The following is a 16,256-nucleotide window of genomic DNA, read 5'->3' as shown; positions in this document are numbered from 1 at the left end:
TTATTTTCTATTGTTTACCATGCAGTAAAAATAGCAAGTGAACTTTATTCCACAAGTCTTTGATTGTGACAATAGCAAATATGTATTCTTTTTTTGTTTAGCTATTTTTTTAAAATAAAATTGTTACTACTCACTGGCCAAATTCCAGCTTATTTACGCTATTTGTTAACCCCTTAGTGACCACCCCATAATGTTTTTATGTCCTAGCTAAGTGGGATTTAATCCCCCGGGTGAGCGTGTTTTTACAGCCCTGTGGACATGACAGCTCCCTGCTGTTGGACGCAGCCGACAACCTGGATCCGTCATGGGGGGCCGTGGGGCGCGACCCCCAGTCATGCGATCACTGTTATCCAATGGAATGGGAATGGCTGTATGTGGTTACCCAATGGAAAACAATGATCATGTAAAGTAAAAAAAAAAAAAAATGTAAAAGCAGAAAAAAAAAAAGTTTAAAAAGCTTAAGTTTCACCTCCTCTCTTGAATCATATCCGTGAGGGTAGATGAAATTACATACCTAAAACCCCTGGATTTATCCACGGACTTCACCACAGCTTCTTCGCACATGCCAGTCGCCAAAATGGCAGACGCATGCACAAAGCCAGATTGCTGGGGTAATTTAAAACTCTCCCTGTTCCTTGCTACCAAACATAGCCAAAAGCCTGAAGATTTCACAGTGCAGCAGTATGCGGTCCTTGGTCACATAATCGCCGTTATCAATGAACAGCGATCACGTAAAAGTTAAAAAAAAAAAGCTTAAGTTTCACCTCCCGTCATAGATCCAAACTGTAAGGGGAGGTGAAATTGACCTCTGGTGATGTCCCCCGACGGGATCCTTCTCCATGGACCTTTCTCTACCTTCTGTGCATGTGCCTGGCGCCAAAATGGCGGACACAAGTGCTAAAGCAAGGGAGGACCCAGGAAATTTTAAATCTCTTTGCTGCTGGCTACTAAAGGTAGCCGTGAACCTGGAGCAGTGATCGAGGGCCTCGGTGAGTGATGCCCGGTAACATGATCGCCGTTATCAAACGGATAATGGCGATCACGTATAAGTTAAAAAACAGAGTAATGCTCCTTTCAGTTTGGGCCCCGTTGTGCATATAGACATAAGATTAGGGCCACAATGGGTATGTTTCTGAACATGGGACAAACAAGAGTATCCACTTTAGGGTGCAAGTCTTCATTCATGTGTGCTGTACAAAAAAAGTGTTTTAAAAAAATGATATAGTAATTTTTTCCTTCTGCTTTGCTTAGATTCATTCAAAAACTGTGGGGTCCAAATACGGAGTACACCCCTAGATGAATTCGTTAAGGGGTCTAGCTTTCAAAATGAGGTCATTTGTGGGGGTTATCCATAGTTTTGGCCGCTCAAGGCCCCTACAAGTGGGCAATGAGGCCTAAAACACCTTTAAGCAGAATGTCTGCTCTGAAAGCCACCGGCTGCTCCTTTCGGTTTGGGCTCCGTTGAGACACAACGTTATGGCCACAATAGGTATGTTTCTGAACACAGGAGCAACGGCGGTATCCATTTTGGGTGCAAATCCGCATTTTCATCCTCCTTGTCTTTAAAATGACATAGTTGCAAAATTATGAAATTTTATTTTTTTTCCTCTCAATTGCATTAACTCTTGAAAATAAACTTTGGGGACAAAGTACTCACAATGCCCTTCAGTGAATACATTAAAATGTGTATTTTGTTTTTAATGGGGTCATTTGTGGCGGTATCTATCATTCCGACACCTATGCACCTTTACAATCTTGGCTTGGTGCAGGAAAACAAAATGTTCCTCAAAATGTTAATTAAAATGTTACATCTGTACATCTCTTAAATGATTAAAAAAATGAAGTTTTTCCCAATGTCCTTCCACAATAAAGTAAACAGATGGAAATATATATCTTATCAAAAACTTGTACAGTATCTTTTCACATATTTGAGATATTGCAATTGAAAATGTGAAAAAAAAGACAATTTTTTCAAAATGCTCCTAATTTTGGTGCTTTTAATAAATACACACAAACTCTATTGGTCTATTTTTACCACCTAAATGAAGTACAACATGTGGCGAAAAAACAATGTTAGAATCACTTGGATATGTAAAGCCTTTATGGAGTTATTCTATCTTAAGGTGACAGGTCAGATTTCCAAAATTTGGCCTGGCCATTAAGGCGCACACAGGCTTGGTCACTAAGGGGTTAAGAAAATGGTTCCTAAACTTGTGGACAATTTTGTTGCGGCATTTATCAGCAACGTTGGGCCTTATTAACCACCACACCAATGCTTATGGAGCCCTACCTGCAAGATTTTTGAATTCTACACAAAATGTTGATAAAATGTCAGTGAGTTAGCTTGCTTAGATCGAGAACAGTGGCAACACCAACTTGGATTTTTTCGAAACCACCTCTGGGAAGAAGGAGTGACTTTTATGCAAACGGTTCTAGTGCCTCAAACAAACAATTCAGCAAGCTGAGACTCTGCAGAACTTCATACCGGTGGCGGATGAACATTCTAGAAAAGTTTCAGCAGGGACCATGTGGCCACTTAACAAGGACTGACCGCATTGCAACTTATCTAAACTGATTGACGGCTTGCTTTCTTGGTTTTTTTTTGTTTTTTTTTTATTTTCTAGTATTAGCTGCCAGTGTGAAGATGCTAATTTACATAATAATGTGCCCATAATCACATAGAGTGCTAAAACTTTCTCAATGCAGACATGAAAGCTTCAGGTTCACAGCGTACACAGGATGCTATAAAGCAGGGTATGAATAGACACGGTGGGGCTCAGCCCTGGCAACGTGCGTTAGTGCGGGCTAAATGCCATAATATGTAGGGCTATACAGCACACTATACCATCCCGCTAGATTGGTGGCTGTGGCCCACTATGCCAAACGTCCAGCTTGAAGAGCTCACCACACTATGTTGTTATCGCCCAAGATTGATAGGTAAACAACCCACTATGCCACCCACTCCAAAAGTTGGGAACACAGCATTCTAAGCCATGACCGAAGATTGGTGGGCACACAGCACACTATACCATCTCCCCAGACTGGTGGGCACACAGCACACTATACCATCTCCCCAGATTGGTGGGCACACAGCACACTATACCATCTCCCCAGATTAGTAGGTACACAGCCCCCTATGCCATAGGCACATTATAGTATCTCCCCAAACTGGTGAGTACACAGTCCACTATGCCACCTTCTCTGATTGGTGGGCACAGATGGTACTCTGACATCACCTATGATTGGTGGGCACATATAGTACTATGCTATCTTCCCAGATTGGTGGGCACACATGCTACTACACCATCCTCACAGCTTTGAAGGTTCCCAGCCCACTATGCCAGCTCCTCAGGTTGGTTGACACACAGCACACTATGCCAACCCCTAGCTCGATGGGTAGTCAGCACACCAGTCTCCATAAGGTCCCCCAGCAGAAGCTGTATCATATATACTGTGCCCAGCACTCCTGCCAGTATAACCAGTATGGTGTGGTGGAAATGCCAACACTAGCACTGAAAGCTAGCAATAGAGAAATTGCACTGCCCTCACCCATCATACCACACGGCAGCCCCTCGTGATGCCCACCACTATACACCCCGCACACTGTAACCACACAGCGTAGGCCCAGCGAGGCTGCCAGGAGCGAAAACAGCAGCCTTACCCCGCACACTGACGGCGGCAGCCTGGCTGCACATCCCCGTCAATGACTATACGGTACAGGACCAAGCATCGGGCTCACCTACCGGAAACAGCGGCTATCGGCGCTCTTGTTTTCACCTGTCCCACGCTGTACACATACTTCCAGACCCGAGCAATCGAGCTGAATCAGGCAGGCGCAAGTAAACGAAGGCGGAACAATCGATGAGCGGCGTTCGCGCTGTGAACCAGGGACAGGTCGCGTAGTAGATCCCCGCAGTCCTGTAGCAGTGATATAATACTGCTGTGCTCTATGCTTGTAGTAGAGGGACTGTGCAGGGCGAGCTGTGTCATAGATTGCTATTATATATACATTATTATCCACAGGATTACATATTGTATACTTGTATATAATCTGCAATAACAAAAGCAATGATTACTATGTATTTGCCATGCAAGATGGATATAGAATGTAGGTAGATAGATCTATTGATCCATACATCTACATATCTACAAACGTTATCTTATATTCTGATGACCTGCACTTATTTTAATATAAACTGTCAAAATTACTCCTTAGTTTAATTCATTCATTAAAATCCCCTGTTACACATTAGTATCTGTAGCCCCCCTCCCCCCATACTCTTCTACCTTACACTGAATTTCTGGCTAGTTGTACATCTATGTGGTCTTATGATAATAATGTCTGATCAATTGTGATCCATCTTGATTCATAAAAAATAATAAATATCTATATTTATTAAATGTGTGTGCCGAGTATAACCTCCCTGCTGCATGGTACTCTATGATTTCATCATTATTGCCAGTTCAGCTGTATTAGTGTAACCACGGCAATCATATCATATAGAAGTGGACATAAAAAAATGGACCCCTTTCTCTTCCTCACCTGAACCACATTATATGTCAGCATGAAAATGCATTTCAGTTATAATGTACACGTGAAACCAAAGATCATCGCCAAAATGTAATCAATACCTAAAATCAATAATAAGCTGAGGTCTTGTAGACTAATCCATGCAACAGTAGAAGAGCGAGTATAATAAAGATCATCAAAAGTGACACATCGGTCTATAGTATGGATCATTATCCTACCATTATATATTTAGATTATGAATTATTATATGATAGGGTGATTATCATGCATCATATATTTATGTTCTGAATTATTTTATGACACCTTGCTGATTAATTACTATAATAATTATATATTCAAAGTATTTACCACTACACACTTACATATATATATATATATATATAAAATTGAATTATATTTGGATTATTATTAATCATTTGACTTAAAGTTTTCTTCATCATGTGAAGTTGAATGACAAGTGATCTGTAATTCTAGAGAGTAAGAGACTGTTGATCCCAGTTACATGTGATTTATGTATGATTGATGATAATAAGTTGGTGACTTCTCTCTGTGGTCTCTGAGGACAGACTTGAGTCCCGTCACAGTAGCTGACGAGTAGAGGAGGTGAGTGATGTCTCTATCATTACCCCCCACCAGGGCAGCCTCACGCTCGGCTATACTCGGCTCTCTTCGGACCAATTCGGTTCTCACAGCCTGGTTCGGTTAGTGAAGAATGTGTATATATATATATATATATATATATATATATATATATATATATATATATATATTCAGCAATAAATATCGATAGCTGGATAGTGTGTACACCATAACAATGTATATATTGTATATATATTATTCATATCTGCAGTACTGTGTGAAAGATTAAGGCAGGTCTGGAAAGAATGCCTCAAAGTAAGAATTTCTTCAACAATAGCAAGGCATCAGAGTGGCTTCAAATTTAGTCTGCAGCAGGACAATAACACCAAACATAAAGCTAATATCAGTAAGAACTGTCTTAAGTGTTAAAAAAAGAACAAGAAGTCCTACAGAGCCCTGAGACAAAAGGATTTGAGCAAGCCTATATCCACAGAAGAACCCTGGTAAGTTCTCCAAGATGTTTGGAACAACCTTCCCGATGAGTTCCTTCAAAAACTGTTTGCAAGTGTCCCCAGAAGAATTAAAGTTGTTTGAAAACACAAGAAATATTGACTTGTTTTAGATTTCTCTTTTGTTTAATCTATTCTCTTCGCACTTTAACACAAATAAACTAGTAACACTTCTATTTTTTAAAACACTTGCTTTGCTGCATCATAAATTACACACACACACACACACACACACACACACATATATATATATATATATATATATATATATATATATATATATATATAAATTATGATATATACACACACACACGTGTGTGTCTTTCTTTTTAAGGATTGCCACCTACATTTATTTTTTTATATGTATTTATTGGAGCTGTTAGTATGAAGAATATTACTGGTCACTAGACTTCAAATATGCCATAGCGATAGCTAATGACTAGAATACAAGTGGTGGGCTAAGTTCAAGTTCTGCTCTCTAGTAATAGTCCTGGTGTGACTACCTATAAATACTCTTCTGTGGTTTGTTGCATTTGGAAGGGTCAGAAGGGGAATAATCAATCCCAGCAGCTGGAGTTGTAGACAATTAATAATAGATGTGTAATGAACGGATGGGTCCTTATATCCACAGGACTGTATGGAGCTCACAGATTCATTCTGCTTCATGCTGGAGATAAAGTGTTGTACATACTGTACACAGCTTCTACTAATAGAATGTATTAATAATGTCATGTATTACTACACTAATATCTGCAGTGATTACAAGATCACACTTCCTCTACTATCACCCTGCAAAAAGAAATTCGTTTCAGCCGGACACATTGTAAAGAATTTTACTTTTCTTATCAAAGTCGGTATCCAAATAAAACAAAAGTAATATAATAATAATGCTAATATTAATTAATATCACCTATACATCACAGGTATTTGGTTTATCATTCAGATCTGTCACACATGAACAGATTCTACTATGAAATGATATTGTTTATGTAACTATTAGGATACAATGTATTACATTCAACCGCAATTCTTTAATATTTAATAGGTGACAAATGAAATCTTGTGGTGAGTATGAGCTCTGCTGGTGACAATAACATAACCTGTCCCTGGCCACCAGGGTCGTTGGCCTTTGCCCCCATTTGTTACATTTAACCTGCACAGCGTTGGAGAATAAGCAAGATATAAATGATGCAGAATGTGTTGAGTCAATAATCAGCAATTCTGCAATTGATGACCCTGAGGGTGAAGTAGACCCCAATGGGGGTGATAAGTTGTGATGTGTTGCCCTGGCAGAGATATGCCAGTCTTGCCTGTGTCCCCTCCCATAGCTGGCCCAGCCCACCCATCTCCCCTCTGTGTTCCTCACTCAGGACACAGAGCAGGGGCTGCAAGTAAATTAAAGAGGGCTCGTTGTCTTCATTAGTGGCCAATAGCAGCCCTGGCAGCAGTGCTGGTGGTGTGGAGGGAGCTGTGGGCTCCAGTGATCCCGCACTAGGAAGCTGCAGGGGAGTCAGGGGGATTTCTCCTACTTCTTACAAGGGGAGGACAAGGGGCAGGCGCTGCAAAGTATAAATAGTGAGACTTCAATAGCTCATCCCTGTGTGATGTGTGTGGAGTGCTGAGCACTGACTGGGGGGGCTCTCCCTATATCTTATCATTATCATCACTGAGGAGCCTGGAAGGAAGAACAACCCGCTCCTTATCATTACTACTATGGAAGAACTCACTGCCTTTGTGTCCAAATCGTTTGATCAGAAGATAAAGGAGAAGAAGGAGATGATCACTTACCGGGAGGTTCTGGAGAGCGGCCCGGCCCGGGGAAAGGAGCAGGCCTGTGCTGAGGGGCTCCGAGAGGACGGGATACCGGTGACCCGGGGGATAGCAGGGGGTGGAGGTGGCGGAGGAGGTGGAGGTGGTGGAGGTGGTACCAGGTCACCGGTGCTGGAGCTGGAACTCACCGCCGAGAGGATCCGGGACAGCAGCAGCCCCAAGCTGACTGAGGGTAACTATTCCCATTAAACTATATCATATCCTGTGTATATAAAGATGTACAAGGCTGTGCAGATATGGATATATTAGATAGATAGATAGATAGATAGATAGATAGATAGATAGATAGATAGATAGATAGATAGATAGATAGATAGATAGATAGATAGATAGATATAGATAAATAGATAGACAGATACTGGACGCTATAATATTTTATACCAGTTGTAAAAGTTCCGTGATGGCCCCAGGAAATGTCCCAGCACAATTTACAGCTGTATATAGGAGAGTGAGAGATTGTCCATGAATTATTTACAGCACCATATGTGCAGAGTACACTGGCTGCAGTCACTAATGACAAGCGGCACAGCACTCCTACCTACATCTCATTGAGCTCTGGATCATTAACATATGGGATAATGCTGACAATAACACCTATAATATTGATAATTGTCTTTGCTGAGAAACTGAGTGAAATTGTTCCAAAACCTTCTTACTGCATACTACTCGTGTTCTCTTCCTAAACTAATCATATCGGCCATGGGAAGTGTTTAAGTATAATTATTATATATTATTATTTTTCAATGACTTACACACCTGCCAATAATCTGTTTCAACACAATCAATGCTTATGTAGGTATATGGAGTATTTAACAGTCTATAGCCTAAGAGGTAGTTAAAAAAAATCAATCTGCTTTAGTTGTGCGTTTTCCCTCAAGCTCATTTGAGACATAATCTATGAGTTTAAATAAATTATACAAAATATTAATAACTATAATAATCACCATGCCGGTAAATGATTGTTTTATGATGTGATACATTACAGTACACTGTTGGGTATATAGAACAGAAATATAGTAATGGATAGATATGAGATAAACTGATAATACCTAATAAATCTGATAATATAGTGCACAAATAAATGCAACTGTTATTTTAAGACTCAATTTCAATTAACATGTATTCTCGGCTGTTTTATTATACAAGAAATGCATACATAAATAATCAACACATGCATATATATATATATATATATATATATATATATATATATATATATACACACACATATATATATATATATACATACATATAAACACACACACACACATATATATATATATATACATATAAACAAACACACACATATATATATATATATATATATATATATAACTTTAGGCAGTTGTGGGAAAAAATGCTGTCAATTAATAATGCTTTAAAGGATAGCAGTGTAAATAGTTTATTTTTGTCAATGAACAAGATGCAAATTGAATGAACAAAAGAATAGTCCAAATCAAATCAATATTTGGTGTGACCATCCTTTACCTTCAAAACAGTATCAGTTCTTCTAGGTACCCTAGCACACTGTTTTTGAGGGAACTCGGCGAGAAGGTTGTTCCAAACATCTTTGAGAAGGAAGCCCAGATCTTCTGTGGATGTAGGCTTGTTCAAATCCTTCTTCCTTCTGTTTCTTCATGTAATCCCAGAAAGACCTGATGATGTAGACATCAGGGCTCTGTGGGAGCCATATCATCACTTCATCACTTCCAGGACTTCTTGTTCTTCTGAAAATAGAGCTTAATGACATTGGTTGCATGTTTGTAGTCGTTGCTGCAGGATATATCCGGGGTCAATCAGACAACTTCTAGTTTTGTCTAGAAAATCCTTACTTTTCAGCATCTCCTCCACCACTGCCTAAAACGTTTATACGTATATAGATAGAATATATATATATATATATATATATATATATATATGTATATATATATATATATGTATATATATATATGTGTGTGTGTGTGTATTGCAAACACGCATATGCAAAATAAGTATATGTATATATGAATGGTATCTATTAATTTTATGTGACATTTTATACCGACAATACTAATAACTATATTTGTAGTAATTCAAGTAGTAACGTTAATAATGCTAATAATAAAGTCTAGATAGTAATAGTCTTAAAATCTAAAAGAAAATAAATGAAGACAATACTTGAGGACACCTCTCTCTGATTTCTGCCAGACTGTATAGTAGAGGACATATATGATGATGTGATACATTTGTATAATCAAATCTGAGGACAATGCAGGGATTTGCCTATCATGACTGGCACAGGATGTCAGCGCTGGAGTTGCCTGTTAGGATAATAAGAAGAATTAGTTGGCACATAGAGCAACTCCCGGAAATCATTTCCTAAACAAATGTGCACGGTGCTGAGCGGCCGGCGGTATACACAGCTGTACACACGTGCCCGCACACTCCCTACACGCACTGCTAGACCCAGGACCTGTTGTGCCACTATTTCTTTATGATCATGCAGGCCCGGGATTTTTCTAGGGCCAACTATTTTATTTTTTACATTTGAAGAGTATTTGAAATATTTTAGTTTTATTGCTACAATAAGAACATGTTAATATAAAACAATTAGTTTCTGCAGGGTTGATTTACTTAAAACAGTTCAGTGTAGTGACAACCTGCATGTACAGGAATTCCAGCGTATGAAGAACATGCAGGTGGCCACCACACTGAACTATGGGAAGCGTTGCAATTGTACTTTTTTTGTGCCTTCCACCATCATTGGATATATATAAGCACTTGTGTCTGTATATACTGGACAGGTTACAGCCCCTAATGTCATTGGGTTATCTAGTGTGATCTTCCTAATGTGACAGGGACAGGTATTATACATATAGAGAGTAGTGAAGAGTGAGTGCCTTATTATAATTGGATGTGCTGTAATAGGTATATGGAAGGGGGGGGGGGGGGGGGTCTTTTGTACTGCTGTTCATAAGGTCACAGTCTCATCACTAGTGTCCCCTTATTTTATGCAGTGTCCCCAGACATGAAGGAACGGAAGGAGGACATGAAGGTTCTGGAGGAAGAGGGGCAAACGAAGATTAAGCAGAGAAGGAGCCGCACCAACTTCACTCTGGAGCAGCTGAACGAGCTGGAGCGGTTGTTTGATGAGACCCATTACCCTGATGCCTTCATGAGGGAAGAGCTGAGCCAGAGGCTGGGGCTGTCCGAGGCCAGAGTGCAGGTACTGTCTTCAGCCGGCTGCACATACTACTGGCTGCTCCTCTATCTGTCCCACCATGTATGCCCAGCGCTTGCTGCTCCATTCACCCACTAAACCCTTCTCCTACATATGTCTGTATTATCGTCTTTACTTCATTATTATTTTATGGATATATATTTTTTCGATTCATTTTTTACTATATTCTTTTAAATTCGTTATTGTATTAGATCTCTTTGCATTCAATTTCTGCAGATTTTTCCACTGCGTGAGAATCCTTTCTATTGCTTCTGTATATTCCGCCTATTGCTTTTGCTCCCCTGTTTAGCAATATCCCCTCATTTACCAGATTTTGTAAGCTACAGTCAGAACCAACACTGGAGACTGATCCTCCTAACATGTATGAACTGTTTCCTGCTGCAGGATTGTCGCCACATACTATATGATCTCTCCATTCTGCGCTATATGGTATATAGAACAGGATCCTGTGTCATTATTCTTCTTGTCTCATTATTGTATTCTCTTGTGGCAAATACAAATTATGCATAATGGAAGGACGGGTCATAGATAATATTTTCCTCGGTTATATCATGTAGCGCAGTTTCATGTAATGATTACAGTCGGTATTGGATGATTGTGGTTGTAGGAGCTGTGTGTGTGTGGAGCAGCCTGTATATAGTCTAGGAAATAAGATAAGGCTCATGCTATTGTCGGTGGAACATAGTTATTGTACTAATTAATACGATTATAGTTGTGAAGTTCTATTACATTACATTATTTAGATAAACTGCTGTTGATCATGTATCTACGTGTATTGTGATGTCACTGACTGTATATCTACATATGCATCTCATACTCATGCAGGAAATCTCTCTCATTACTGTATGTCATATCTATCTATCTATCTATCTATCTATCTATCTATCTATCTATCTATCTATCTATCTATCTATCTATCTATAGTGTCCATTTATCTGTCTATGATGTGAGTATGAGTACATGTATACAATGTGCATGTGTTCATGTGCCTGCTTTCAGCATCTAGCTCTTGATTTGGGCGATTCTCTGAGGGAAGCAATGAGATTATCATAATAATGAGACAATTAAGCAGTGAGTGTTATTGTGTGATGCACAGAGGCGCAGCCTAAACTTTCCAGCAGGGCTACAGACTGGTGATTCCCGCACTGTAGAGCCGCTAAACTTATTCAGTTTTTAGAAAATATGATCACATATGCATACATGTAATATTTCTTGGCATAGTTGCTATACATCACTCAAGCCTTATACAGCCTTGTATATTAGAGCCACATTAATTCACAGCTGTATTTACATGTATTTCGTTTCATTCAGGTCTGGTTTCAAAATAGGAGAGCAAAATGCAGAAAACAAGAAAACCAGCTGCATAAAGGTATATTTATAAAATAATATATTGTACATCTAGATATAAAAATAATACAATTATGTAATTAAATGCAGTGCGACAAATGTAAAGAGCAGTATTTAGTAACGGTATTCGGTCTATTAATGCAATTACCTAGTACTTCAAATGTATACAATTTATATATGGTAAATATATACTATGTAGTTTTCTTATTTAATATAATGAAATGTTGCATTATATCTCCTTTGATACCATGAATCCTTCTTGCCTGTGTGACCAGTGCACAGCAGAGCTGTAATCTCAGTTCTGAGAGGAGGCACTGCTATGTTAGAGACCTCTGCATATACAGGTGGGGTCCTGCAGATCTGATCTTGCTCTCTGATATTGCAGGAGTTCTTATAGGAGCAGGGAGCCAATTTGAAGCTTGTCGTGTAGCACCTTATGTCAATGTGGGAGCACTGAGGATGCCCTTTCAGCAGGCAAGTACATTATATGTCACTCTGTGTGATGCTTGTCTTTGGTCAGATCTTTATTCCTCCTCATCATAAAGCTGATGTGGATGGAAAGACAAGGCAGCAGATAAAGTTGTGTGCTGTCCAGAAATAGCCATGGCAGGAGATTGACAGATTCATTCACTGTTTATGTAATGGTTCCACTGAAAGCATGTTTGTTAATATTTAATAAAGTGACTACATGCAGCTCAATTATACAGACAATGACATCACTGCAAACCAGAGATCTGACTACAATGTCAAGACACAAGTGTTAACACTAGGGTGTCCTGTCCTGCTTTTTCTGTGCTCACTACTCTTGTTTGCCCATCACATTTACAACTACCATCCCTCAGATACTTAGCTATTACTGCCAATAGTCTGCTTCAACACAATCGATGCTTATGTAGGTGTATGGAGTATTTAACAGTCTATAGCCTAAGAGATAGTTAAGAAATCAATCTACTTTATTCATGTTTTTTTTTGCTCAAGCTCATTTGAGACATAATCTATGAGTCTAAGCAAGGCAGCACTCTGCTGTTCTTTATGCACCAGTGATTTTCTTTTCTTGTTTGGTAATAAGCAGAAAAGAAACAAATCAATTAAATATTCAAATCTGTTTTGCCCACATTGTTAATTTACCCCTAAGTTGCTGTTGAAGTTTGGAGTATTTTTCCCCATTATACTTCAGATTGATTGTTTTCATGTGTTTATCAATACCTTTTACTTATTGTGGTGCTGGTTGCTGATTTTGTCAACATGGATCTGATAAATGGCAACTTAGAAAATGTATTGATGTTACCTTACTGAGATACATTCTTGTCAGATGTAGCTTAAAGTCTGGAATACATGTAGACTTTTTTAAAAAAAAGACGTATACACATCTCAATTCAATATATTAACATACTTCTAGAACAACTAAGAAAAATATACAGAAGAATAGTTGAAAATTGCAGAATTTCCTAACCCTGAATCTGTAGTTTATACAACATATTTGCTTTAGTTATGATGTTGGCATTTTATACATTTGTTGCACCCCAAGGCTATTTTTGTTGTAAATAGCATAAAGAGTAGATATGTATGCTGCAATATTGAGTCTTTCAGCTATGCCCCTTAGTAAAGGAGTAGGTAACCTTAGCATTACATTGATAATACTAGTGCACAGTTTCGGCTCCATATTTTCTGATGTTTGTGTGCATTTTTGTCATAAGACATAAATCTATGAGCTAATTAGCTTCTGGTTATGTGTTTATCAATAGAATGTTGGGCTTGTAACAAAAGAAAAATGTATTTTTTTTATATCTATTAACTGAATAATTTTTTTTTTATGTTTTAGAAAACTGCACCAGCCCAATAGCAGCTAAAGGGACCTTTCACACAGGCCAGAATTATGCCACAGGATACTGCCAAATCCACGACTGTCGAATTCCATGCCAAAATCCGCAGGTCTAACTGCAGATTTTGATGCAGAATTGCAGGCGGGTTTTAAGCCAGTTTTAATTCCACATTAAAATCTTTAGGTAATCTACCGTGGAATGAACAGTGGCTTGCTGTACGTCCTGTGTCCTAATTCCGGCCAGTGGGAAAGATCCCATAGGTTGACAGAATATGCTGCATTCAGTTCTAGTAGATTGTAGTTTTGTTAATACTTTGTTATTTTTTTTCTTCTTGTGGCTCTTGCTTGCCTGCAATACTATTTTGTAGGATAGTCATTGCAACGTGCCATCCTTGTCCTTCCAGGTTCAGGCACAGTTGCAGCTGGACAGTGCTGTGGCACATGCTCACCACCATCTACACCCTCATCTGACAGCGCACGCCCCATACATGATGTTCCCTGCTCCACCTTTTGGTCTCCCATTGGCAACGTTGGCGGCAGAGACGGCGACGGCTGCATCAGTAGTTGCTGCAGCTGCAGCTGCCAAGACAACAAGCAAAAACTCAAGTATTGCAGACCTCAGACTGAAAGCCAAAAAACATGCAGCAGCTTTGGGGCTGTGACTGGCAATGCTTTGGACCTCAAATTCTGGGGTCCTACAGACAATACCCTAAGTTGTTTATTTATGAAATGGTCTCAATCACAGCCAAACCCCTCTTTGAAACCTTCAAGGGATCAAGAAGAGCTCATAATTCATCTGATGAAGAGGCTGCTGCAGTCTTGAATGTCTTTAAATTAGAAAACGTTTTTTATTTGAGACCTTGGTCCTCCCTATGGTATCACTACCTACAATATAACTTCAACTTTCTTGGACCAAAATAGCTCCTAAGACCTTGTACGTATGGACACTGAGACCACAGAGACAAAGCAGTAATTATATTTCTTAAATAATCTATATATTAAAATTTTTTATGCTGATGTGTGTGAAAATGGGGGATGGGGTGCACACATTTTGTACTGTGGAACTTAAAGAGAAGAAAAGTGAAGAAAAAAATAGATGTGATCTATTATCAAGGGCAAAATAAGAAGGAAGAGGTTTGGAAGTTCCCAAGTTTTGACACTGACCCTTTTGTGCAGAGTTCACTTTAATACAAGGAATACTACAAGTGAGGCGGGCCTCCTTGTGTATCATCTTCTGGAATGCTCCAACACTTCTGGAAGAATGACTAGAGTTAAAATAAAGACTATTTATTTGCTTATTTCTAGTGGCAAAATGTACAACTGACTGCAACAAATTCCTGGTTTGCATGTATTTTTCTCATTTCATTGATGCAGTTTCTATTCACTTATCCTTCATCTTTCAATTTAGTTGAAGAAAAAGATATAAGGCACTGCTTGTCACCTGCAGTCCTGAAGAAGTAAGAGACCGCATGACATATAGTCATTTCATTTAACCTTTGGTGTACTAGAGGCACCCACCAAGATGTGTTTTGGTGACATAGGTTTGTTGGGAAATATCTGGTATTCAAAAAGTTAATGAAGTGAACCTTTTTCTTTAACAGAAACAATGATCCAAAGGGGAGATATAATTTGACTCTTTAACATTGGTCAGGAGTGTACTGTATTAAAGATAATAATTAATGCACATCCCATGCTAGCCTTTGGCTACATGTAAAATATGTTAATACACATGAACAAAATTTATTTTGGTTACATTGTGACTCAATAGTTACTTGTTAGCATTTTCTTTTCAGCAGAGGTGTATTCTATTCAAGTACTTTGTGATCCTTATTTTGAATACATATAGATATTTAATGTGGAAGTGGCGATTGTAATTACAGTTTGCTAGCAAACACAATTTGGAGATATGAGTGAGGGGTGGGGGGGAAGGAAAGCTCTCCTAGAAATGAACTCTGATGGGCGGGCTTTGTAACTATTTGTTCTCCATGAAAACAATTTATTTATATATTCCATTTTCAGTGTGCTTTTAAGTTATTTTACACTTTGTATGTTATTGCTGCATAACATTTGATGTTGGTACAATATATTTTAAAAGAAATCACTCAGGTTTATTTCATCTCTGTTAACCACTTTTGGCTACGTAATTTCAAATACAAAACTTGTCAAAACTGAATTAAAATGCTAAAGTTTGTTTTTGGTTGAATGGTTGGATAGTCTTATACAATTGGTAGCAGTTTTATACAGAGAACATAGATTGGTATCTATATTAACCAGAGTACTGTTATATTAAAGCGTAATATAATGTGAGATGATCACATACATCATCTGAACAATTGAAAAAGAAATCTTCATCATCAGTTCTAACCATTATTATTTAGGAAGGATATTCTACACATTTATATAGTACGGCTTAACAAA

The 16,256-nt window shown here is 38.6% G+C and overlaps 2 protein-coding genes across 4 annotated transcripts in view; one reads left to right on the top strand and one right to left on the bottom strand.

Annotated features, from left to right (window-relative positions):
• Positions 1-3,841, bottom strand: part of RSRC1 (arginine and serine rich coiled-coil 1) — a 300,880-nt gene extending 297,039 nt beyond the window's left edge. Inside the window, exon 1 of one of the 2 annotated variants that reach the window (XM_066600346.1) lies at positions 3,744-3,841. The gene's annotated coding sequence lies outside the window, so the exon portion shown is untranslated. Of the gene's footprint in view, positions 1-3,661 lie in introns of both variants that reach the window. The other variant, XM_066600354.1, reaches the window with a different exon arrangement.
• Positions 3,842-7,100: 3,259 nt separating this feature from the next.
• On the top strand, positions 7,101-15,973 carry SHOX2 (SHOX homeobox 2). 2 transcript variants are annotated; one of them, XM_066600336.1, is made up of 5 exons: positions 7,101-7,621; positions 10,446-10,654; positions 11,981-12,038; positions 12,402-12,490; positions 14,243-15,973. In XM_066600336.1, the coding sequence occupies exons 1-5, from the start codon at positions 7,333-7,335 to the stop codon at positions 14,498-14,500; spliced, it is 903 nt and encodes a 300-aa protein (XP_066456433.1). In that variant the 5' UTR covers positions 7,101-7,332; the 3' UTR covers positions 14,501-15,973. The 2 variants fall into 2 exon arrangements, with proteins under 2 accessions (XP_066456433.1, XP_066456423.1); XM_066600326.1 differs by having other exon boundaries at positions 14,207-15,973.
• Positions 15,974-16,256: the final 283 nt, after the last annotated feature.

This window comes from Eleutherodactylus coqui, chromosome 1 (genome assembly GCF_035609145.1).
Source record: "Eleutherodactylus coqui strain aEleCoq1 chromosome 1, aEleCoq1.hap1, whole genome shotgun sequence".
NCBI lineage: Eukaryota > Metazoa > Chordata > Amphibia > Anura > Eleutherodactylidae > Eleutherodactylus > Eleutherodactylus coqui.
This window is presented reverse-complemented; position numbering and strand designations above follow the sequence as displayed.